This window comes from Xenopus tropicalis, chromosome 1, assembly GCF_000004195.4.
Source record: "Xenopus tropicalis strain Nigerian chromosome 1, UCB_Xtro_10.0, whole genome shotgun sequence".
NCBI classification, from domain to species: Eukaryota; Metazoa; Chordata; class Amphibia; order Anura; family Pipidae; genus Xenopus; species Xenopus tropicalis.
Window position 1 is genome coordinate 56,468,893 of NC_030677.2, and position 24,215 is coordinate 56,493,107.

Consider the following 24,215-nt stretch of genomic DNA (forward strand, 5'->3'; position numbering starts at 1 on the left):
TAAGAAGGGTTCCATAAATCTACATTTACACAAGCAAATATATCTGATTTCCCAAACACCCAGTACCACAAGTATTACTTCAATAAAGGGCCTGCAAACAGCAAAAATATTTGACATAATAATGGAATGTGTGGAATTTTGGTTATGCACTTTTCTGTTTAAGGATCCACAGGCCGCACAGCTGAAGCATTCCCGGAACTCACTGATATAAACTGGATATTGTGCTTCTGCTTATTCCCAAATCTCTGCTGTTAGTATTATAGTGTAGGGATCCCCAAAATCGGGTCCCCTAGGATGGTTGCCCCCAGGATGGACCTCAAGGGAGGGTAGTACTTTAGTAGTGGGACACCTTGGTTGGTTTGGCACTATAAGGGTTAACAGGGAGTTAGCTTCCCTGCAGTTCACAGTTAGGCCACAGGGTGCACACAGTATATAAGGCTGTGCAGCCATGTGCTTTCAGGTCTTCCTGCCTGGGACCCCTCTGGCTAGAGGATAGTGACAGGCTGGGTTTAGAGAGGAAGATATCAGTCATAGGCCGCTCTAGGAGTGGCAGACAGGGTATTTAGCTGGGCAGCTTGGCCCCACCAGGAGACATATTGAGATTAAGATCTCCCAGCACTAATAGCTGGAGTCAGGGACTAAAGAGATAGGAATAGGAGTTTGCCTAATCCGGGGGGATAGCCGGGTGACATTTCCGGGGTGAGGTGTCCAGGGGGTGTCCGCTTGGCGTGAGTACCGGGGATAGCCCTAGAGAGGGTATTCCGGCGTGAGTACCGGAGGGAACCCCAAAGGGAGGGTCATTTGGCTGGAGTGTTACCGGTATCCCAGGAGAGAGGGACTCCTGAGGGATAGAGAAGGTATCCTGATATATCCTGTGTTTCCTGTATGCAAAAGCTGTCTGCCACTCCTCAAATAAACACAACACTTGGTTCAGCATACTTCAGAGTGTGTGTGTATTACTCCTGGAGGATCTACACTACCTGGTAAGGATATACCCCATTGAGGGGGCAAGGTACTAGGAGTGCTGGGAGTCCCCAAGAAGGAGTACTATATTAAGATCTCAGGAGGGGAGTTATAGTTCATTCTATCCCTATCCTGGGTGGAGGCACGCCAAAGTATAAAGAAATAGCTGTTCCCCATAGTAAGCGGGGCTCAGCACTCCTGAAAGCACCAAGTATAGTGACATATCAGAAGGTAGTGCCACAACCGTTTAATAAGTGGGCTACATAGCATTATAACAAAAAAAACAAATAACCTGTAAAATACAGCCTTTATAAACAATATGAGTGATGTCACTTGTCTCAGATGATTTACTGAAACATATGTATTTCAAGAAATAATCTACCCCATGTTGCAAAAGGTTCATGAACTTCATAAAGGCATTTAGCTTCCTGCATTGTGCTTTTATATGTCCATGGAAATCCTCTTTAGATGTCTTTATTATTTACAAACAGGGGTACATTATTCCCTATATTGCTATTATTAGAATTTTGTATTTTTATTAGGGATGCAACAGTGAAGTAAGAGTGCATAATAATTTGCCACAAATAGCTACTGAAAGTGATACTACAGGTTACTTGAAAACACATATTAGCAAGTACATGAAGTTATTTAATTGGACAGGTATCTCCAACCTTTTTCACTCATGAGCCACACACATGTAAGAAGTGTTGGTGAACCACACAAGCATGAAAACGTTCATTGGGGATGCCAAATATGGACTGTGATTGACTATTTGATAGCCGCCTATAGACTGCTAGCCTGCAGGAGTGAAACTGTGTCTCTGTGCTTCCAAACTTGCCTACAAGCCAAAAATGTAAAAATGGGCACCTACTTTGAGGCCACTGGGAGCAACATCAAAGGGCAACATGTTGCTCCTGAGCCACTGGTTGGGGATCACTGTAATAGTAGGTGCAAAGTTTGCTATGTCTTCACTGATAGCAACCAATAAGCAGGCAGCATTTACTGGTCTCCTACTTGATCCAACCATCTTATTGATTGCTATGTGTTACTGCACCTGGGCAGATTTTGTGCCTTTTAATATATATGGGGGTAGTGACATTAAAGTTCATCCCTAGCTTTTGACCAACTTGTGTGTTCAAACCACTATTTTGGGGACCCCACATACAGTTAGGGGTTTTTGTTGATAACAAGTTGTCTAATGCCAGGCAGTGTCATTCTGTGGCTACTAAAGCAAATAAAGTGCTGTCTTGTATAAAAAAGGGCATTGACTCAAGGGATGAGAACATAATTTTGCCCCTTTATAGGTCCCTGGTAAGGCCTCACCTTGAGTATGCGGTGCAGTTTTGGGCTCCAGTCCTTAAGAGGGATATTAATGAGCTGGAGAGAGTGCAGAGATGTGCAACTAAACTGGTTAAGGGGATGGAAGATTTAAACTATGAGGTGAGACTGTCGAGGTTGAGGTTGTTTTCTCTGGAAAAGAGGCGCTTGCGAGGGGACATGATTACTCTGTACAAGTACATTAGAGGGGATTATAGGCAGTTGGGGGATGTTCTTTTTTCCCATAAAAACAATCAACGCACCAGAGGTCACCCCTTTAGATTAGGAACGGAGCTTCCATTTGAAGCAGCGTAGGTGGTTTTTCACGGTGAGGGCAGTGAGGTTGTGGAATGCCCTTCCTAGTGATGTGGTAATGGCAGATTCTGTTAATGCCTTTAAGAGGGGCCTGGATGAGTTCTTGATCAATCAGAATATCCAAGGCTATTGTGATACTAATATCTACAGTTAGTACTAGTGGTTGTATTTATAGTTTATGTATGTGAGTGTATAGATTGGTAGGTGTGGGTTAGGTGTGCTGGGTTTACTTGGATGGGTTGAACTTGATGGACACTGGTCTTTTTTCAACCCTATGTAACTATGTAACTATAACTATGTAATTCTGTAGCCTTCCAGTCAGCCACAAATGACAGGACTGGATGGCTTGGTCACCACAGGTCTGGGTAACTCACATGATGACTCCAGCATGTCTGAGAGAAGGTTAATTAGCATTACTAGCTTTTGATGTACTGCTGCCGAGTATAAGCAGGGCTGATCCCAGACTGTTAAAAAACTTTTGAGCTAATCTAAATAATAAAGTGACTGAGGGGAGAATTATCTACATCAGATGGAAATAGTCCTCTAAACCAGTTACCTATAATTATATTTAATCAATCTGGAGAATTTAAACTGATAAATAAGCAGTCCGAAGGCTACAGGTTACACTACAGGTATGTAGCCACAGTATTTTGGGAAAGATATAAACCTTTCCTCAGGTACAAGAAACAAGTCAAGTGAGTTGATATAAACTTAAATAGCATAAGATCTAAGGAAGTTAAAAGTCATATCATAACCCTAGCCTAGCAAATTAACTGGGAATTGTCATTAAGGAGGCGAACTGAATGGGTAAAAAAGACACTATATAATTAGTGTTAAAGAGCTACCTTGCTAGACAAGCTAATACTTAAGGTGGCCATACACGAGCAGATCCGCTCGCTTGGCGATGTCGCCAAGCGAGCGGATCTTCCCCCGATATCCCCACCTACGGGTGGGCGATATCGGGGACCATTTAGGTAAAAAAAATAATAATCCGATCGTTTGGCCCTGGGGCCAAACGATCGGATTATGTGGGCGGCAATGGGGCAGTCGGATCGGGGACCGCATCAACGAGCCGATGCGGTCCCCGATCCGACCAGATTTTCTAACCTGGCCGATCGAGATCTGGCCAATTTCAGGCCAGATATCGGTCGGCCAGGCCGCTCTGCTCTCCCCATACACGGGCCGATTAGCTGCCGAATTGGCAGCTATAGTCGGCCCGTGTATAGCCACCTTTACCCTTCTGTAAAAAAGTTTAAGAGAGATAACACATCAAATAATTTTCTGCCAGGCAATTCTGCAATTAAAATACCAAGAAAATAAGGAGCAAATGCAAATCTGTTCAGAACACGTTTAAGTGGAAACAGGGACTCTTCACATTTCCACAACTGGCGAGTAGGGGTACCGTATGTACTCGAGTATAAGCCGATCCGAATATAAGCCGATGTACCTAATTTTACCTAAGAAAACTGGAAAAACTTATTGACTCGAGTATAAGCCTAGGGTGGGGAATGCAGCCGCTACTGCTAAGTTTCAATAATCAAATAAATAACAGATAAATAAATAGATAACTTTAGGGAAAGAAAAATGCTACAGCAGCAGACAAAAGCAAGTTTAGGAACGCTAAGGAAGCTGCCATACTAATTATCAAGGACCCCAGTGTACAAGTCCCACCACAGTACTACAATAGTAGTTACAAGGGCAAAATAATTCTTGATGCTGGACTTAATACAAATTAAATTTTTGTAAATAACAAGTTACTGTACCAATTACTTACTCTGGCTTACTCTGGTTACGTGCACCCACCCTCCCTCCACTTGTGTCCGTGCATACACCTTAAATTGTTAAATAAGTATTTCACTATAAAAAGAATGATTTTTCTTTTTTTAATGTGCCCTTGTTGATTAAATAATATTTCCATTTTGCTTTTACCCCAAGATTTTACTCATTGGACCTATAATACTGGGGGCCCAAAACAAACACACCGTTTGGTCTTCACAAACTTCACAAACTTTTTACACCACCTAGTTACTAACACCTACAGGGCACACTAATATGCAAGAGATAGACTGCTTGCGTATGGCCTGCATTCTGAGCAGGCATTTCCTCGGCTTTTCTCTCTCGCTGTCAGACAGCGTATGTGCAGAAAGTACTGTTTTTTTAAACTTACTTGCGCTTGGAGGAAAGGTGCAAGAAACGGTGTAAGGCGATACGTACGGCCGACAGGTGCACGAACAAGAGAAATACCATACGCGTGGCGTCGTGCGCATGCGCCGGCGCACGGAGACGCACGCACTCACCCACCGGCGCACGGACGCACACCCGACCACGGGGGGGCGGGTTCAGGTCCGTGCGATCGAGTTACAGCACGCCGGCAGGGCGGACACAAGTGGAGGTAGGTAGGTAGGAGGGAAGGTATACTCGAGTATAAGCCGAGACTTACTTTTTGAGCACATTTTTTGTGCTGAAAAACTCGGCTTATACTCGAGTATATACGGTATATTCAGATACATTTTTTAAAATCACAATTGCATGCAGTCTGATCAAAACTTTCTCAATGAACTGTTCCCCCGAACTCATAAACGTTGTGTGTTTGCTACAGAAACGCTACTAAAGTTTATATCAACAAAGCTGCTGTGTAGCCATGGGGACAGCCATTCAATACTAAGCAGATAACAGATAAGCTCTGTTGAATATAATGGTGTTTTATCTGTTATCTGCTCTGCGCCTGTGCCTTTTTCTCTTTTGAATGGCTGCCCCCATGGCTACACAGCAGCTTTGTTTTTATAAACTATAGTAGGGTTTCAGAGGCAAACACACCAGTGCACCAGTGCAGGGCAACAATACATTATATTATAATTACTTTTATACACTTTCATTTTTTGTGTTACTGTTCCTATAAGTACAATCAGTTTGGAATGGCTCAAAAATCACTGGTGTGCTGAAAAGATGGTTCCCGGCATAACACTGTTACAAGATTTACAATCTCTGTAAGGTAAAACTCCTTTATGAAGATTTATAGCATTTAATAGCACTTGTCTGTTATAAAAAGCTCACACTTTGCCCAAGTCTAGTAGAATACAACAACCAATCAAAAGTTTACTTTCAAATAGCTGTCCAATATATCATACCTTCTGATTTGTTGCTATTGGTTTAGACCAGTAACTTTGCACTTTTATATTACCCCCTTAGAGAATGCTGAGACAAATGGTAGGCAGAAAGAAGAAGAGAAAAGAGAATTCAAGAGAGAAAGAAACTGGGAATAGATAGAACATGGAAAGATAATGGATAATGAAGGCAAAGAATTTAGAACATAGGGAAGAAACTAACCATTTCTTCTCCTTGATGTATTTATCAAAAATTAGATTAACTCTATTGAGCAGAGAATTTATATTTCAAAGCTTTCTATTTACATATATCTATAAAATAAATTAAATAAAATACCACTGTCTTTGCCTATTTGATAGAGTATTTCATCCTGTAAGGCTGATGCCACACAGGGCTGATTCTCAGACTGTACAAAAATGCAGGCCAAGAATAAGTCCCTATGCTGGTCTGCACTGGAGGTGACAAAGCCTATCACTCCCAAAACATTTAGCCATTTATCAGTAGGTATATTAGCTTGTAATATTACAAGGAGGCCTGGGTTGATTTTATCATACGTGCAAAATTGTAAGATTTTGTAAATATTGGATATCAAGTACGGATTGTCTTTATTTCTAATATTCTGCAAAATGGTCTTAAATGGGTTAGCTTGGTGCAGTGCCGGGCCAACCTTGCTCCACCCAAGGGAGCACTTATATATAACAGTGGGTGGGGTGGATAGATGGTGGTTGTAAAGGGGGAGGCATGGGAATTGTGCGTGGGACTGAAGGGCTTTTCAGACTAAAATATGCTGCATGAGCCTCCACCCAGGCTGAAGCAATGCATCCGAGTGCAGCCACAACTTGCAGGTTTTAAAAGCAGAGGGGCAGATTTTCAGCCAGCGGATACGTACATCTGCCCCATGTGGCAATAGCCAAACACACATATAGTAGTAGAAATAAGAGCAGGAATGATCCCCTTTTGAATAAAAAAGCTCTAATGAACCCGATCCATGATATGCAAGCTTTGACTTCTGTTCAAAACAACTAGGAGGAAATTCACAAAAGGAAAGTAGTTAGGCAGCAAATTGGAGATCACAATAAATCAAATAGTAGGACAATTCAGTGGTAACAGTGGGTTAGATTTGCCTTTCATTCTCCTTTAAATTTGCATTAGTCCTTTATGGTAAAAACATAAAGGCTTCTATCTAGGCAGCTTTGGGCAGGAAGCAAAAGTTAAAAAAACTGCACACACCAACCATAATTTCCCTAAAAAATAATTTGATTACCCAATACACATGATGATAAGGCTAAGGTAACAAATAATTACAATGAGGTGACATCATAGCACCTTGATGTAGCACAACATAGCAGCCTAATATTAACTACAGTGTTATACATTGTAGGTATTGCAGTGATAAGGCCACTAGCTTACTATAGCATCCAACATTACAAACATGGCTTCAAGCCTTGTAATTCATTTAGCCCAAATGGAGCACGAGAATATCAGTATATTCATGGATGCGTAACTTAACATCTCGAGACATTTCACTACTAATAATTTACTGATTATTGTCTCTACGTGTGTTTTAGCCTATTCAGTTCTTAGTATTGTCTATGGCAGGATATCTTCTGGTGTGTTTTAGGGCTCTGGCACACGGGGGAGATTAGTCGCCCGCGATAAAACTCCCTGTTCCCGGGCGACTAATCTCCCCGAGTTGCCATGACCCGCCATCCCGCCGGCGAACATGTAAGTCGCCGGCGGGATGGCACACGCGGGATGGCGGGATGGCACACGGAGCGATTTCGGGAAATCGCCGAAAAAGCCTCGCGAGTCTTTTTCGGCGATTTGCGTGAAATCGCGCCGCCGCGTCTGCCATCCCACCGGCGACTTACATGTTCGCCGGTGGGATGGCAGGGGGAAGGCAACTCGGGGAGATTAGTCGCCCGCGAGCAGGGAGTTTTGCCGCGGGCGACAATGCTGATCATCTACTGATAACATGTCTCAACATGTGTTTTAGCAGAGGCAATTCTCAGTATTGTCTGTGGCTGGGTATTTTCTGGCATTCAGTAGCTGTGAAAAAGTAGCTGCTACTAGTAGCTCCGTGTGTCTTCACCCTTAGGGCAAAGACACACAGAGCTACTTAGTAGCAGCTACTTGTCATGGCTACTAAACACCAGAAAATCCCCTGCCATAGACAATACTGAGAATTGCCTCTGCTAAAACACACATAGAGATAATTATCAGTAAATGATCAGCATTGTCTATTTTAGTAGCCACGACAAGTAGCTGCTACTAGTAGCTCTGTGTGTCTTCACCCTTAGCCGTAACAAGGAGCTGCTACTAAGTAGCCCTGTCAAAGCTTGCTCATCATGGATCAGATTTATCACAGCTCTTTTCAATTACCCATGATAATTAGACTAATTTTGAATTCACAGGAAGGGGTGTTTTGGTTTTCTGGTGTAAATGAACATTTTTGTTTCAAAATGCCAGTAGTCAATGTAAAAAAGAAGGACTGTTTTCCATTTGTCATTTTTACTGGGTTTTTTTTTAACACTGCTTCTTACACTGGAATTTAGTTGATGCCTGAATTTTTCCTATTCACTTGAATGGGGTAATTTATGATGCTGTTAATATTTTAGGATGAAAACACGGAGCTACTAGTAGCAGCTACTTGTCACAGCTACAGAAATAGACGATGCTAATCATTTACTGATAACTGTCTCTACGTGCATTTTAGAAAAGGGAAATTCTCAGTATTGTCTATGGCAGTGTATTTTCTGGTTTTAGGGCGAAGATGATTAATTACCGTTATAAAAAATTTGGTTTCAGCGACTACTCTTAGGGGCAGATTTATCAAAATGTGAGTTTAAAGCTTAATACATAAAATCTCATCCCCATCCTATTCATTCCTATGGGATTTTTAGAAGTGTATTTATCAATGCGTGAAAGTTAGAACTCACCTTTTGATAAATACAGTTCTAAAAATTCCATAGGAATGAATAGAATGTAGGTGAGTTTTTATGTATTAAGTGCTAAACTCACATTTTGATAAATGTGCCCCTTAGAGTTTAAATGACTTTGAATTTGTTGTTTGGTTTTTCTGGTGTAAATTAACATATTTTTTTTTTCAATATAATACCAAATTTGTCTTAACAAAACTTTTGGAATTCTCCCCTTGGTCTGTCATTTAGCTGGCTTCTGCTCCATTGTTTTAGGAGTCAAAACCAGTACTGCAGAGATTATAAACAGCCAGATATACACTGCTTTCAGTAGCAATTATATTTTCGCATGTAAAAGCTAGCTCTGCTTTTCAATGCAAACTTGAGAGCATAGTGATATGAAGTCTGGAGAAGACAAACAACACATAGATGTTCTGTTTAGTTAAGCTGTTATCACACATGTGTTTTCTGACAGACAGACCTAATATACTGTATACAACTCTAACCAGTATTAGCATTTTGGATGTATGTGTGTGTTACACTGAGTGGGGGAAGTACTGCAAGACAGCACCAATGGCCATTTAGCCCTGCACTCAGCATTGCCTTAATTGGGTCCTACACACAATTGTTGCAGTTTTGGCATTCTCTTGCTACAATTTTCTTTCTGCAAGAAGCTATAAAATCCCAGCTGTTCTCTGTATTAAATGGTTGCTGTTCTTTTAATGTAAATTTATTTTAACTTCTTTCATAGTGAAGAGGAAAGTCTGTGGTGCAATATAACATATACAAGCAAGTTTATGGAAAATCTTGTGGCAATTTTTCCATTCTATCTTGAATAAATAAAAACTATTTAAAATTGCTTTGTAAATCCACATACCTGTATCTGCTTTATGGACTTGTTTGCAAGGCTGAGTTTAAAAAAATGGCATAGACGTATACCAATCATGCCCACAGATTGTAAAATAGAGTGTATTTTTGTGTATTGATTTTAGGCATAAACAAGCCCCAGTGTAAAACTCCTCTATAAAAACCAGTAGTCACTGTAAAAAAAAAAGGGCTGTTTACAATTTGTAATTTTTACTGTTTTTTGTTCAACAGAAATAGACAATGGTGATCGTTTACTGATAACTGTCTCTATGTGTTTTTAGCAGAGGCAGTTCTCAGTATCGTCTATGGCAGGATATTTTCTGGCTTTCAGAGTGAAGACACACAGGGCGATTAATCACCGTTTTAAAAAACTTGGTTTCAGCGACTAGTCGTAGTGATTCAACTGCCATCTGTTAATATAGGAGTCACCGTGACCGATTGTCGCCATTTGCAGTGTGCTGATTTGTCGTCATGCCTTTTTAAAAAGTCGCAGCAACTGATCGCCCCGTGTCCTTGCAAGTTTCATTTAAATGCATGATACAATATTTTTGCAAGCTGAGCAAAATGAGAGAGTAGTTATTGCCATAAACACAAGCGGCACTTCCCTCTATTGAATATAACTCTCTGAGCACTTTGGCCTGTCACACCTTCAGCATTAGTGATACAATGTCTGACTGCATACTGTCTGAAATCATAAGCTGCTCCTGAACTTTGCCTTCTCCCTGGCCTGACTGTGTAAACAAACAATCTTGAGTCCTGGGTTCCATTCTAAGGAAGTGCATGGAGTTTAGAGGGGTACAAAAAATGGGAGTAATCCAATGCTCTATATTTCACGTCTGTACTCCAAAATGGAGACCTGTGTTCCGCCCATGTTTACAATACTGCCTAAGTTTGTCAGTGTATTCATTAGAGGAAGGTGAGAGAGAGCCAGCAGGCGCAGCCCTTTATTTACTGCCTGCCCTTTGGCACGTGCTAAGGTCAGGGCTATCGTATACAAGCCGCCAGCCAGTAATTCACATTAAATTACCCCTTATCATTTCTTCTTCCTACTTTCTCTTACTTCTTTACTATCTGTATGTACATTTTCATGTCTTCTTTGTAAACAAAGTTAAAGGGACTCTGTCATGATTTTTATGGTGTACTTTTTATTTCTAAATTACACTGTTTACATAGCAAATAATTCAATCTACCATTTAAAATTTGGTTCTTGAACCAACAAATTTTTTTAGTTGTAATATTGGTGTGTAGGCAGCCGTCTCGGTGCATTGTGCCTGAGTCTGAGCTTTCAGAAGGAGCCAGTGCTACACATTAGAACTGCTTTCATGTAACCTATTGTTTTGCTTTCTCCCATGCAACTGGAGGAGTCCCAAGCCGGACTTGGATTTCTTACTATTGAGTGCTACTCTGATATCTACTGGGAGCTGCTATCTTGCTACCTTCCAATTGTTCTGCTGATTGGCTGCTGGGAGGGGGTTGATATCACTCCAACTTGCAGCTCAGCAGTAAAGTGTGACTGTAGTTTATCAGGGAACAGGTCACATGGCTGTGGCACCCTGGGAAATAAAGAATATGTCTAGCCCCATGTGAAATTTGCATGGAAGGACCCCTTATCCAGAAAACCTCAGGTCCAGGGAATTCTGGTTAATAGGTCTCATACCGAAGTATATGCCCTGTATATATGTACGTATGTGTTTATTCAGAGTTACACTTTTTATGAATGTTAAATCTAAAACGCGGACTGTGTTAATACAGTAGGGCACTTTGCCTTTAAGTGTCTTTTACAATATAAATCAATCGGTTTATTAAGAAAGCGTCATTGTTTTTGGAAGCATTATTACGGCCAGCTATGAATGGTATGTGCCCTTTCATAGACAATAATGCCCCACATTCCTTCTGCTTTAGTGTCAGACACGATGCGTGGGAGCTGCGGCTTCAGCTGTACATGTGTATGCGATCCAACACACTGCCATTGTTTCCCTGTGCACTGACTGAGTGCCATCCCCAGCCCAGTGACTCCCTCAGCCTGGGCGGCAGTGTGGGCAAGGTGAGTGGCAGCAGTGCCCGGATTAGCGCTAGTGAGCGGCCCGGTTTGTGTGACACACCAGCAGTAGCAGCTCCCTCTCCTTTCCGCAGGTACCTCCTCTCTCCCGCCCTCCCCCTCCGCCTTTGTCTTACTATCACAGGGAAACCGAGGGAACGATTTCCTGTTGACACCGGATTATTTAGAAAGTGAAGGGAAGGAGGAGAGAGGGAAAGCCGGCCTGGAAGTTGTGCCGAGTCGCACCTTACACCCGGGCTGTGCCAGTGGCTCCCAGGGGACGGATAGGGCGGCCCTGCTGCTGGATGCGCCCTCACTCGGGACAAAGTTTGTGCGCAGGGAAGGAGCCCCGGCAAGGAGAGGGGGGGGGCACAGGGGCAGAGGCTGCAGCCCGGGATATGCACTTTAGCAGCAGCAGCAGCAGCAGGTGCGCCGTGTCCCTGGGCTCATACTGGGCTGACACTGGGCTGACACTGGGCTCATACTGGGCTGACACTGGGCTCATACTGGGCTGACACTGGGCTCATACTGGGCTCATACTGGGCTGACACTGGGCTCATACTGGGCTGACACTGGGCTCATACTGGGCTCATACTGGGCTCATACTGAACAGAAGCGCTCACATCTGGCCTTGGCTTCTTACACAGGGGCCTTGTGCTACCGGCGCTACACTGGGGACAGGACAGCCCTTGGATTTGTGAGCCCTTCCATGCTCTCACCCACAGCTGCTGATGGCTGAAGCCTGGCTGGAGGAAGAAGAGGAGGAGCTGAGAGAGCTCAGGGACAGTGCTGGGAACAGGAGGCACAGGAGGTCCAACCTCAACCAAGCTGCAGGTAACTGTGTGCTGGGGCCTCCATAGTGGCTACTGTATGGGCCTGCGTGGCTACTGAATGGCAATAAGCACCTGGCTGTACAGTGGGGATGTCACTCATCTGCCAGGATTATGCAGGGATTAGTAGGAATAGCTCATCTACAATCCTGCCAATGGCCACTTATACATATAGTAATGCCTTGTTCCTTTGTGGCCTTAATCACTGTTCATCACTCCTTGCCCCAGTATGGTGTGTTGTTCTAAACACTTGACAGAAATCAGCTTCTGTATTCTTCCAGTACTCTGATATACAGTATCAGTGGGAAGACTTGTATGTTTATTTCTCTGTGCATTGGAAAAGTCATGGAGGGACACTTGTTGGATATTCCTCCTTTTTTCAAACCTATAATTATTATGGCTATGTGATATTACACCTAATAGGACCCTGTTACATTTGATCCCCAGATGATTTTACCTTTGATTATATGTTGGAGAATCCTGGGAGTTGTGGACCAGTAAATAAGGAGCCCCAATTTCAAATAATAGACTTTTTCAAAAGAGAGACATTGTACGTATACTCTCATACTGTATTTTGTTAGACTACTCTGTGTATTAAATAAGGTTAAAATAAGGAAATTAAAATATGAGATTATGTTTTATTTTAAATGTAGTATCATTTTTTTCTGCACGTTGGCATTTATACATGTAGCTAAAAACTGTCATTTTGCTATTCTAAGCCTTAAAAACTACATCATAAACATCTTCAGATGTTCATGTACAGATGCATTCATACATTGAAGGAGGGTTCTGTTCTAGCTAAGATTTATGTCCTTGTGTTTTACTGTAGGTTTAATGTTAAATAAGGTGAATATTAGCTCTCAAGAACCAAGTAAACACAACTTCTTTTGAATTCATATAGCAGTTATCGCAGATCTGTACATGTTAAAGTATTTTCTCTGAAGTAGAAGTACTGGTTTTCTTTGCCTTGTGTTTTCATACTTGTGCTGGGTTTCGCTGTTTTCTGAAAGAGCCCCTGTCCTTCAAACATACTATGGGGCAGATTTATCACAGTACGAATTTGCATCCCGAAATGGAAAAAAATCAGATTAAATACGAAATTTCTGATGATCGGAAATGTCATGAAAATGCTTATGAAAAGATCGTATTTTTCACGATAATATCATATTGGCGAGCCAAAAGTCACGAAATTTTTGTATCTCAACGATCGTAAATGTCGGGAAAACTTTTGTGACAGATCTTTACCTTGCCTCCCCGCTGAGGGCTCAGTTACTTACTCTAACAGGATGTGCAATAACAAAGTATTTATAAGCTTGTAAGTTGAAGTTCATGAGAATCAGAACACCTACCTTATTTGTGCATACATGTATTTACTTTATAATTTAATAACATTAAAACCCAGTGTGAAAATTGTGTTTACTATTTCCAGATATGCAGTTCTCTAAATGTTGTCTTGTTTTAGATTCAGCAAATGCAATGACTAGTGATTAGTATATATAATACTTGTATAACCCAAAGGGATGCACTTGCCAAATACTGCTATTAAATATTCTGCTTGCTGAAGTATATTTGTCAGCTATTCAACATCTTGCCAGTAGGTGTCAGTGTATCATTAGTTTATGTATCAAAAAAAGCCCCTTTATGTGCATACCGTATATACTCGAGTATAAGCCGATCCGAATATAAGCCGAGGTACCTAATTTTACCTAAAAAAACTGGAAAAACTTGTTGACTCGAGTATAAGCCTAACATAAGCCTCCAACATAATATATTATGTTATATATTATATTCGGATTGGTTTATACTCAAGTATATACGGTACTCGGAATAACGTTTTCATTGCGCAAAGCCAGACAAGACTTCCTATTTCAATAATATTAAGATGTATAAGTCAAGAATAAGCACACACTCAGGGGCCATTACTAAAGAGGGGCGCCTACAAGCTGTTGTTATCCTAATGCACTTTCCTGTTTCCCACGCTTTGCTCCCCATTTCTATTGGACTGTGCTTAACCTTGGCATTCCTATGATATTGCACACATCATTTCAATAGGGTGTTAGATGTGAGGGCAGCTCTGCAGCACCATTGAGCTCTAACACCAGCTGAACTAGGCAAACTGCATGCAGACCTCATTAAAGCCTGCAACAAAATACATGAATAAAATGTTTGGACAAGTTGGGGGCAATTAAAACTGGTATATTAATAGAGCCGCATTCCTTTCCATAAAAGAACTATTACTACTATTACTAGGATGAACTCATTACATTACAAGTATTGTTTGTTGGATAATGTTTTACCAGTGCAAATAATTTAGTGTGAGAAACTCTCTGCTGCACAATAAACATCATGCCTGACACTCAGCACGGGATTCCTGCACACATAAATGAACAAATGAGCCCATTGGTTCCAGGCAGACCCTCACACATTGTTAATCACTACTGGTAACTTGACATAGTACAGCATTAAACCAAACAAACTGAAAAACTATAATCAACTTCTAAAAAAGAGCTATTTTGATGTCAACAGACCTATCTAGCTATTGTGCATCACCTACAGTATCTCTAACCTGGGAAAAAAAAAAAGATTTGTGCAAGTATGGTACACTATTTCAGGATCCTTTCTGACTAGGATCTAGGTTTTATCAGGTGATTTTAAATAGTTTCTAGTATTCTGCAAAGACACAGGATGCAGGATATGGATAGATATTACAGTAGCTAGAACCTACTCCCAGCCGTTACCTGAATGCAGATTTTAGTATCCGGCAAAGCTCCTCCAAACAACATGTGGGCGTACGCACACAACGCACACCACACCACACACAGGTGGGCAGGGCGAGGGTGCGACGAGCGACGGGACACACTGGGAGCGGCGCGCAGATGCTGCAGATTTGCAGGTTTGTAGATTTAGTATCTGGCAAAGCTCCTCGATATGAGGAGGCAATATGAGGACACGGCGAGACTCCCGGGTGGTAGCGGCGCGCTGAGCCAAGCCGCCCCATGGGGGGGCAGTGCGAGCGGCACCCCCCCTGAGTCTCGCCGCTCACGTGTCGTTTGGAGGAGCTTTGCAGGATGAGCAATACTGGAATACAAAGGAGCACTGACGGATTAATTGGGACCTGCGCCGGTAGGATTCTTGCCTCGAGTATAAGCCGAGGATTCCTTTTTTAGCACATTTTGAGTGCTGGAAAACTCGGCTTATACTCGAGTATATACGGTAGTTAAAAAAAAAAGTCAATCCCTCTCTTTGGGGAAAAGAATGGTGACTTCGAAAGTTTTAGATGGAAGGGCAAGGGGAGTTTTATTTCCTGCTGGCATTTACAGGGGACTGCAACAAACCGCAATCGAGACAGGAAGAATCTTCAACCTGCATTAGTGTTGCTACCCATTTTGCAGCATAATACCAGCCATGTCAAATACAAAAATTTTCGTGACTTTCGAATCGCCCATACGATATTATTGTGATTATTCCGATTTTTCGTAAGCATTTTTGTGCAATCATCAGAAATGATCATATCTAATCCGAATTATTCCCATTTCGGGATTCAAACTCGTACTTTGATGAATGTGCCCTTATGTTTGGTTCTTGCAAGGTTCTACCGACTTACATTTTTGTGTCACTTTGGGGAGAAAGTAGCAAAAACAAATTTCCAGGTTGGTCCGGTTTACCAAAACCAGCCTATTTGTGTACTGGTCCATTGGGCTTTGCAATACTAATTAGGCAGCAAGGCCTGAAGTATTATTTTTACACGGCACCTTTGTAGCATTGGAGATTGAGTCTAAAGGTGGCCATACACGCACCGATATTATCGTACGAAACCTCGTTTCGTATGATAATCGGTGCGTGTATGGCATGTCGGCGAGTCGACCGATATCGCAGGAAGCTGCTGATATCGGACGACTCGCCGATCGGACCAGTTTGAAAATTTTGATCGGGCGCCATAGAAGGCGCCTGACCAAAATTCTCCTTTCAGAGCTGAATCGGCAGAAGGAGGTAGAAATCCTATTGTTTCTACCGCATTACCTGCCGATTCAGCCCTGAATGGTGTGTGGCGGATCTTACGATGTTTCGTGCGACCGATGGTCGTACGAAACATCGTCAGATCGCCACGTGTATGGCCACCTTAACCCAAGCACACTCTGTGAGACGTTTGTATTTTCTCCCTGTGGTCTTTACCCCTAGGGTGTGTGTTCAACCTTATAAAATGAAGAAGACTACTACACATACAGTAATCCTACGCATAACCTTATAATTCTAACACATAAAGGATACTAGAATTGTAAGGCTACATGTAGGATTGCTGCCATTTGTCTCAAGCCACTGAACATCTGAAAGCCAGACTGTCTGACTAAAACAGGTGCTATTAGCCCTCTGTCTGGCACAAAATCACTGATAAGAAATGCCTGCACCAATGTGCTGTACCTTAAACAACAGTTCCCTCTTGTGGAACACTAAAATCCCTGCATTTCACTATTATAATAAACTATCACAAATATTACAGCATCCTACCACTGGAAAACAGCAAATCATTAAGGTATAATGTAAGCAATTGAGTCAGATTATGAGCCCATATATTGTGTATATCCAAAGATGATAAACATATTTTTTTCTTTCGGGAGCTGAGTCGTGTCACAAGGGTGTAACACAAAGGTGCTTTCTGCACGCTCACATGTAAATAAGGAAAATGAAGTTCATAAAACCATACATCTTGCTGAAATTAAAAGTTCTGAAGAACATTTGCTATATATAATAACCAGTTTAATAGACAAATAGTAGAACTTAGTGCTCAGTACAGCGGAATATCTGTGTTGGCACAGGCTTCTGGTATCTCTCTAAACCATAGTATACAGGATCTAAGTAAATACAATGAGTTGTTTCTGCTATGAAATGTGCAATTTATGGCCTTGTTTCACTGGCCATGCTCCTATAAAGTCATAGTATTCCCCGTCATGATTTCTAGTAGGGGGCAGAGTTTCCCTCTAGAAAAGAAGTGACTGGGTTCTGTGCCATGTTTCAGAATATACCTTAGAAAGGTCATCAGACTCAGTGTATCTAGGAGGAGGCTGTTTAGAGTCATTTTAGGGATTTTAAAAGAAAAAGGCTTAGTTATTCTTTTATGAGATTCGGCATTAAACTTTCAAGTTAACCAAAATGCAGGGGTTATCATATCCAAAGCATCCTGAATCTCATTACCCTTACAGAAGGCTGGTTTGCAGTGTGACAACTTTTGTATTTTCTGGTGGGGCACTACTTTAAGTCATACCAGGCCCCAATATTTTCCCTAAATAACCACAGACAGATTCAGCTTTGCCCCTATCATAGCTGAGGAGAAGTATATACTACCATATGTGCTGGAAGAGGTTAACAATTCTTCTTAGGGCCAGAACTAGGGGTAGGCAAAAGAGGCGGTAGGGAGCAATAGTGGGGGGGAGCTAGACACAGACCTCTTCTACCTGCCTACTCTCCGTTCTGGCCTGTCAACTTTGGAGCAGGACGGCATTGGGTACTTCTTGTGCATGTTGCGAGCGTAGCAGGGAGAGAGGGGAAGAGATTATGAGTGGGGGGGCGAAATGAGTTTAAGACCAAGGCAGGGGGATGTAGCAGTGTTAGGTGGGAGCAGCTGGGAAATGTAATACTGTTTTTAGCTGGTGTTATTAATCCAGTGTCCTTTTGTACTTTGTAGGTCGATATTCCCATGAAGACATTTGGAGCACCCAACCTGTTTGTTTACCAAATGATGTCAACTATAATGTGGAGGGCACAGTGTCATGTGTTATGCGTGATCCTGCTCCTGCGCAAAATAGGTATGTGATGCAGCTAGACCGTAACCCACTATTCGATTTAAAAGAAAAAAAAAAAAAACATGAGGAGTTTTGATCAGCACTATAAGTAGCGCTCATGTAAGCTTAGAATGAAAATTAGTTTTGTAATGTGATATTGACTGTAGTGTACCAGTTAGATGATATAAACAAAAGAAATTGTATTATCAGTTGAGAGACACACTGTAAAACACACGTATGGTATTAACAAGTATGTACTATACATGCACACTAATACATGTCTGTTATGGTCACTGAAAGATTTTTTTTTTTAATCTATTTTACAGAAAATATGAATTATAACAGTGGTTTTTCATGTCCTGAAGTTCAGAACCCAGCTTTTATTGAGCACCAGTGCCAGCCTACATGGAATATGAGTGCCCCTGTGCCACCAGCTCCTCCCCAGGACCCCCCCCCCCCCCCATGCCCAGCACCTGGGAGCTAGCAAGCTATGTGAGTCATTCTGTAGCAAATAAGATTGTTACTTGCACACTTGCAAGGCATGCATAAAGTATCATTTGTAAGCTGTCTCATGGATGGATGATACATTTAAGGTAGGAACAAACAGCAGTGTCAGGGTGTTCTGCCTGAATTAGGTAAGTAGCAACAAGAATGCATGAATGCAAATGATTGGATGGGAAGTGGAGTTCCCTACACAATGCAACAATCATACTTTTACATTACATTGCAGTTTGGAGGCAGCTCTCCTGGTGTCAGTGAAAGGAATATTGTTTGTACATATCAGGTGCATAAATCTAGTGCTGCTCCAGGAGTTTTGAGCTGGAGAAAACCTGTGTGCTGCAGGTCAGGCCTGTGCAACAGGATGCTCAAGGGCTCCAGATGTGGCCTCCACGGGATTTTTTTGTCCCCAGTCTGCTGAAGAGCCAGATCAGTATGTAATTTAATATAATCTTTAATACATGTATTATTAAAAATAACCAACCTAATAACATGAAAAGTTGAAGCTCAGTAGGCTGGAGATCCATGATATACAGAATAACAACAGATGCTTCTGAGCATTACTGCAGACTCAGCCCCATATAGTCACCTTATATAGTAAGACAGAACTTCAGTCTGTTATTCAGTGCATTTTCTGTTCCTCCCATGTAACTGAATCAGCTGTGTTTTACTATGTACTAATTCTGCCCTTGCTTTATAGCCGTACCTCTCCAGCACCAGAAGTTTGTCCCCCACGTCAGGACTTTTTGGCTCTATTTGGGCCCCTCGGAACGATGCCTTTGATGGCTGCTGCCGGTCAGTGGCTCTCCTCCCCATTCTGAGCACGTTGGGAATCACTCAGTTATGTGCAAGCCGGAGTACTTGCCTAGATTTAACCCCTTCCATGCCTACATGAACCTGGACGTATGGACAGGAACCGCTAACAGAAATGCACCTTTCCCAATTTCGAGAGACTCTGGTAGTTACTCTGGAAACTTGTGAACTGAATTTGATCCAAGAAAATGTGAATATTAATGCTTGCAGTTTTGAACACTAGAGTGAGCAAGTTATTGTAATAGAATACAATATTGGTGAATATTCTGGCACTTTTTATATCAATAAATTTTTTTTACTGAACTTTTCTAACTTTTTTTATTTGCCACTGGATTACTTAAAATCGGCATTAGGAACGTAAAGGAAAAATAGCAGTTTTTACACTCCTAGTGAGTTTGAAACGGCGCCACGTGTTCATTCTTGCTTACTGGGCACAATTCAGAGAAAATGAATATAGTACAAAAAAAGGAAGTTGTGGTGTTGCTTTGCTGAGGGAATTTAGTGAACAATATCTTGATAAAAGAAAAAATCAAGATCATTCTACAATTGTACATTCTTTTTTTTAGGTTTCAGATTTCCTTTAATGTAATTCTCTACAGTTTTTTATGACTTATATACTTCCAATTGTGACTAAAATTTCATTTCATGGGATGCTCACATGTAAACACCTCATATGGAGAACTGCAGGACATAGAACTGCAAATACACCGTACGATATGTTTTTACAATATCAGATCGCAAAGCTTGACCAAGGGCAAGTTTTTCATAAAAAGCTGGCCATTTTCCAACCATACTGTATGAACATCGCTTTGTGTACAACCCATTAACAAACTATTTAGCCAATATATTTTTGTTACAATTGGGGTAACAGACCAGCTGACCCAGGAAGTCCATTTTTCAAGTTTATGAGGAAAATGTCTGTCCAGGAATAACATCACTCCCCTCTCCCAATTATAAATATCAACATTCATGAGCAAATCTCTCTGACCCATGAGACTGTGGGCAGTCTCTAGCCATACAATGCATATTGGTTGAAAAGTACAGATGGGAGGATGTCTGGTCTACTGCTAATTGTCATGTGCTACATGATACTAATATATCTCGTAATAAAAATAGGAGGCAGTTGTGCTATGCCACAGTTACATGTGAAAATACTATACATATACCTGTACATATGTAAAGTGACAGTGTTATTGAAACAAGATTGACAATATTCATTATCAGATGGAAAGATATACTCTAGTGTTTTTCCAGGTTTGGTATGACCCCACACTGGAAAGAGTGCTAGATATGGCTATTTTGCAGTTTATGTTTAAGGGGTTGTTCACCTTCAGGTTAACTCTTAGTATGTTACAGAATGACTTGTTCTTGGCAAGTTCTTACTGACCTACTGCAGCTTGCATAGCTTATACCATTGCTTCTATTGTGAGGTACCAATGCAAGCTGCAGTAGATCAGTAAAACTTAAAGGAACAGTAACATCAAAAAAGTGTTTTAAAGTAATTCAAATATAATGTGCTGTTGTTTCTCAAAAAACTGGTGTTTTTGCTACAGAAAAGCTACAATATAAATAAGCTGCTGTGTAGCCATGGGGGCAGCCATTTAAGCTGGAAAAAGGAGAAAAAAGGCACAGGTTACGTAGCAGATAACTAGTAGATAAGCCCCATATAATGGGGGTTTATCTGTTATCTGCTAAGTAACCTGTGCCTTTTCTCCTTTAAATGGCTGCCCCCATGGCTACACAGCAGCTAACTTATATAAACTATAGTAGTCTTTCTGAGGCAAACACACCAGTTGTAGCAATGCAGGGCAACAGGACATTATATTGTAATTACTTTTATACACTTTCATTTTTTGGTGTTACTGTTCCTTTAAGAACACTGTGCACACAGCCATATGACAGTTGGAAAAAAGCGGTTGGTCACTCTACCCAGAGTTGCTTCAGTGAGTGGTAGCGTTTCTAAAGCGTCTCCCAGTAAGAAGCGATTTTCAGGATTAATCCACTTGCAATGGATAGATCCCCCAAGCCTTCAACATCCTGTGGGCTCACGCGGAAGAGGAACATCAAGAAGGAGACAGAGGGGGCAGCTAAAAAGATCAAGCGCATGGGAACCAACGTGGAGGAGAAAAGCCAAGAAAGGCAAAAAGCGCAAGAGGGGAAGAAGAGGAAGAAGAAGGAGAAGAGGGAGAAGAGGGAGAGAGAAACATCAGAAGGTAAGAAGGATCAGATTAAACATCAATTTAATGTTAAAATGTATTCTCTCATCCTCATCTCTAAACTCATCCTACCTAGAGAGTTTTCCTGGCCCCTGCTAGTTTGTCAGTTGTGTCTAAAGACTATTTACTTTTCTAATTACACAAGAAATGCCAATCAAGAGGCAAATTTGGATGTAATTTGAAGGATATTTTCTATTATACTATTTTTTAACTTAATGTTGAAAGATCTGACACTCCTGTCTATCATGATATATCCATGACATGACCCAGTCAGTTAATACTTTCTCACTGATCCAATCTGCCTATAGCAGATATAGCTATAACTGCTTATACAAACATCTAATTGGTTGTTGTGGCTTACTGGTTGCTAGACTTGGGCAAATGTTTGCACTTTGTATTATTATTATACTGACAAAAAGATGCACTTAGGTGTCCCACCCAACACTATCACCACCAACTGACCTGCAATAACATGTAATTTTAGCACCTTAATCGATCTAAATCATTTTGCAATCCAAATTTAATGGTAAGCAGTTTAAATGTTTGACATTCAGCTTTAAAATTTTATATTGAGCTTTTAATTACCAAAATCAATGAGCAACCTGTAGACCTATGACTGCTGGTTATTTTATATATAAAATGTGTAAATATACACATACACCTGTATAAATGCAGGGAACTATTTACACCCACAATTCCTGTTATATTTAAACAACTGCATTTCTACAGGGACATCAGCCTCCTGGCAGAAATTGCCCATTGCTCCATCACACCCCACCAAGCCTTGTTATGGGCCAACCTTCCCTTAAACTCCTACACCTGAGCACAGTGTATTAGTATGGGATTGCAAGCTCTTTTGGGCAGGGCTCTCTTCACCTCTTGTATCAGTTATTGATTGCTTTATATGTTACTCTGTATGTCCAATGTATGAATCCCACTTATTGTACAGCTCTGCGGAATATGTTGGCGCTTTATAAATAAATGTTAATAATAATAATAATAATAATGGGACCTGTTACCCAGAATGCTCACGACCTGGGGTTTTCCAGAATTAGGGGTCTTTCCATAAACTGGGTCGCCATACTTAAAGTCTACTAATAAAAATAATTGAAAGTTAAATAAACCTAATAAGATTGTTTTGTCTCCAATAAGGATTAATTATATCTTCATTAGGATCAAGTACAAGATACTGATTTATTATTACAGAGAAAAAGCTTTTTTAAAAATCCAATTTATTGTATTAAAATGGAGTCTATGTCAGATTGCCTTCCTGTAATTCTGAGCTTTCTGGATAATGGGTTTCCAGATAACAGATCCACTACCTGTATAAATTAGGCAGACTAGGAAATATGGGCAAATTGACATTTCTGCAGATAACACTAAAGCATATGGTATATACCCACATACCTACATTAGCACTACTGCTCTGCTGAGTATAACTAGTGGAGCCTACTGGTACAGATCAAGTGGGAAGAGAAGGAGTAAGATTTGTCTTCCCAAAGCTGTGTTCTCAATCTGAAATACTAGATTCCTTCTGCAAGAACAAGAGATCACCATTTGTCTTACCAACCACCCTTCTTCATATTCCTTCTGTCTCAGCTTCCTCCCTCCCCACACAAGTAATAGACAAGTGTAGGAAGATGCTAGGCAGCAGCTCTATGGGCAGTTGGTCAAGTTGCAAGTTTGCAGCATAGTCTATTTATGGCATAGGGTTGGGACATTTTGGTCATAATAGAAGAAATCAAAAATCATTTATTGCTGGGGACCAAGGTCCTGAAACTGGGACTGGCAGTTTAAAGGGGAAGTTCACCTTGAAATTAACTGTACGTACAATGAAGTCAGTGGTATTCTATGACAAATTACATGTATTGATTATGTTCATTCTCCTCTGTATAGTCAGTTGTTATCTTGGGGACTCCATTGGTTTCACTTTAGATGGGAATTAGAATATTATTACAATAGCTTGAAGGCCAGAGACAATTTATCCCTGGAAAATATGGTGTGGGCGTATGGGAAACCAGGTACCTGAGTGAGTTGTAGATGTGAGATGTAGGACCTTAATGTAGAAGTGAGATGTAGGACTTGTGCTCCAGTGTATTACTATTAGGACATAGGGAATGAACTTAGGAAAGCTCCTCTTTATTCCAGATGCTGTATGTATGTGTCTAGTTTACCATGTTAAAAACAAAGAGACACCTTTTATTAATCTATGATCTAATACCTCAAGCTTGTTACCCCTCACTCATGGGTCCTAATGCTAACTTGGATTTCACTGGACTGATCTACCTCATGCTGTAGAGCACCTACCCTCACTCCCCTCCTTTCAGGAAGTGGATTCAGAGAAAGAACTAAATCAGAAGGATGTCTTGCAGTATATGTTAGCAATATGAATTATTAATAGTCTTTCCTCTCTTCCAGAAGAAGAAGTGTAAGTGAAGAGGCCTTGTATTCCAGCACAAAGGCCATATCCCTAAAAACATCAAGAACTACGAAGTTCCATGTAAAGCTGGGAATGGAAACTTTGGCAAGGTAAGTGATTGGCTTTAATAGCTTCAATT

General features: G+C 41.2%; 1 protein-coding gene across 11 annotated transcripts in view; it reads left to right on the forward strand.

Moving 5' to 3' along the window:
• Positions 1-776: 776 nt before the first annotated feature.
• sh3d19 (SH3 domain containing 19) overlaps positions 777-24,215 on the forward strand; it is an 82,816-nt gene continuing 59,377 nt past the window's right edge. Inside the window, exons 1-5 of one of the 11 annotated variants that reach the window (XR_004220978.1) lie at positions 11,385-11,529; positions 12,171-12,357; positions 18,034-18,154; positions 18,457-18,622; positions 19,329-19,744. Coding sequence is in view for 6 of the 11 variants with exons in the window: in XM_031895497.1 (XP_031751357.1) it covers positions 12,255-12,284 (30 nt within the window). In the remaining 5 variants the exon portion in view is untranslated. The other 10 variants (XR_004220979.1, XR_004220980.1, XR_004220977.1 and 7 more) reach the window with 10 other exon arrangements.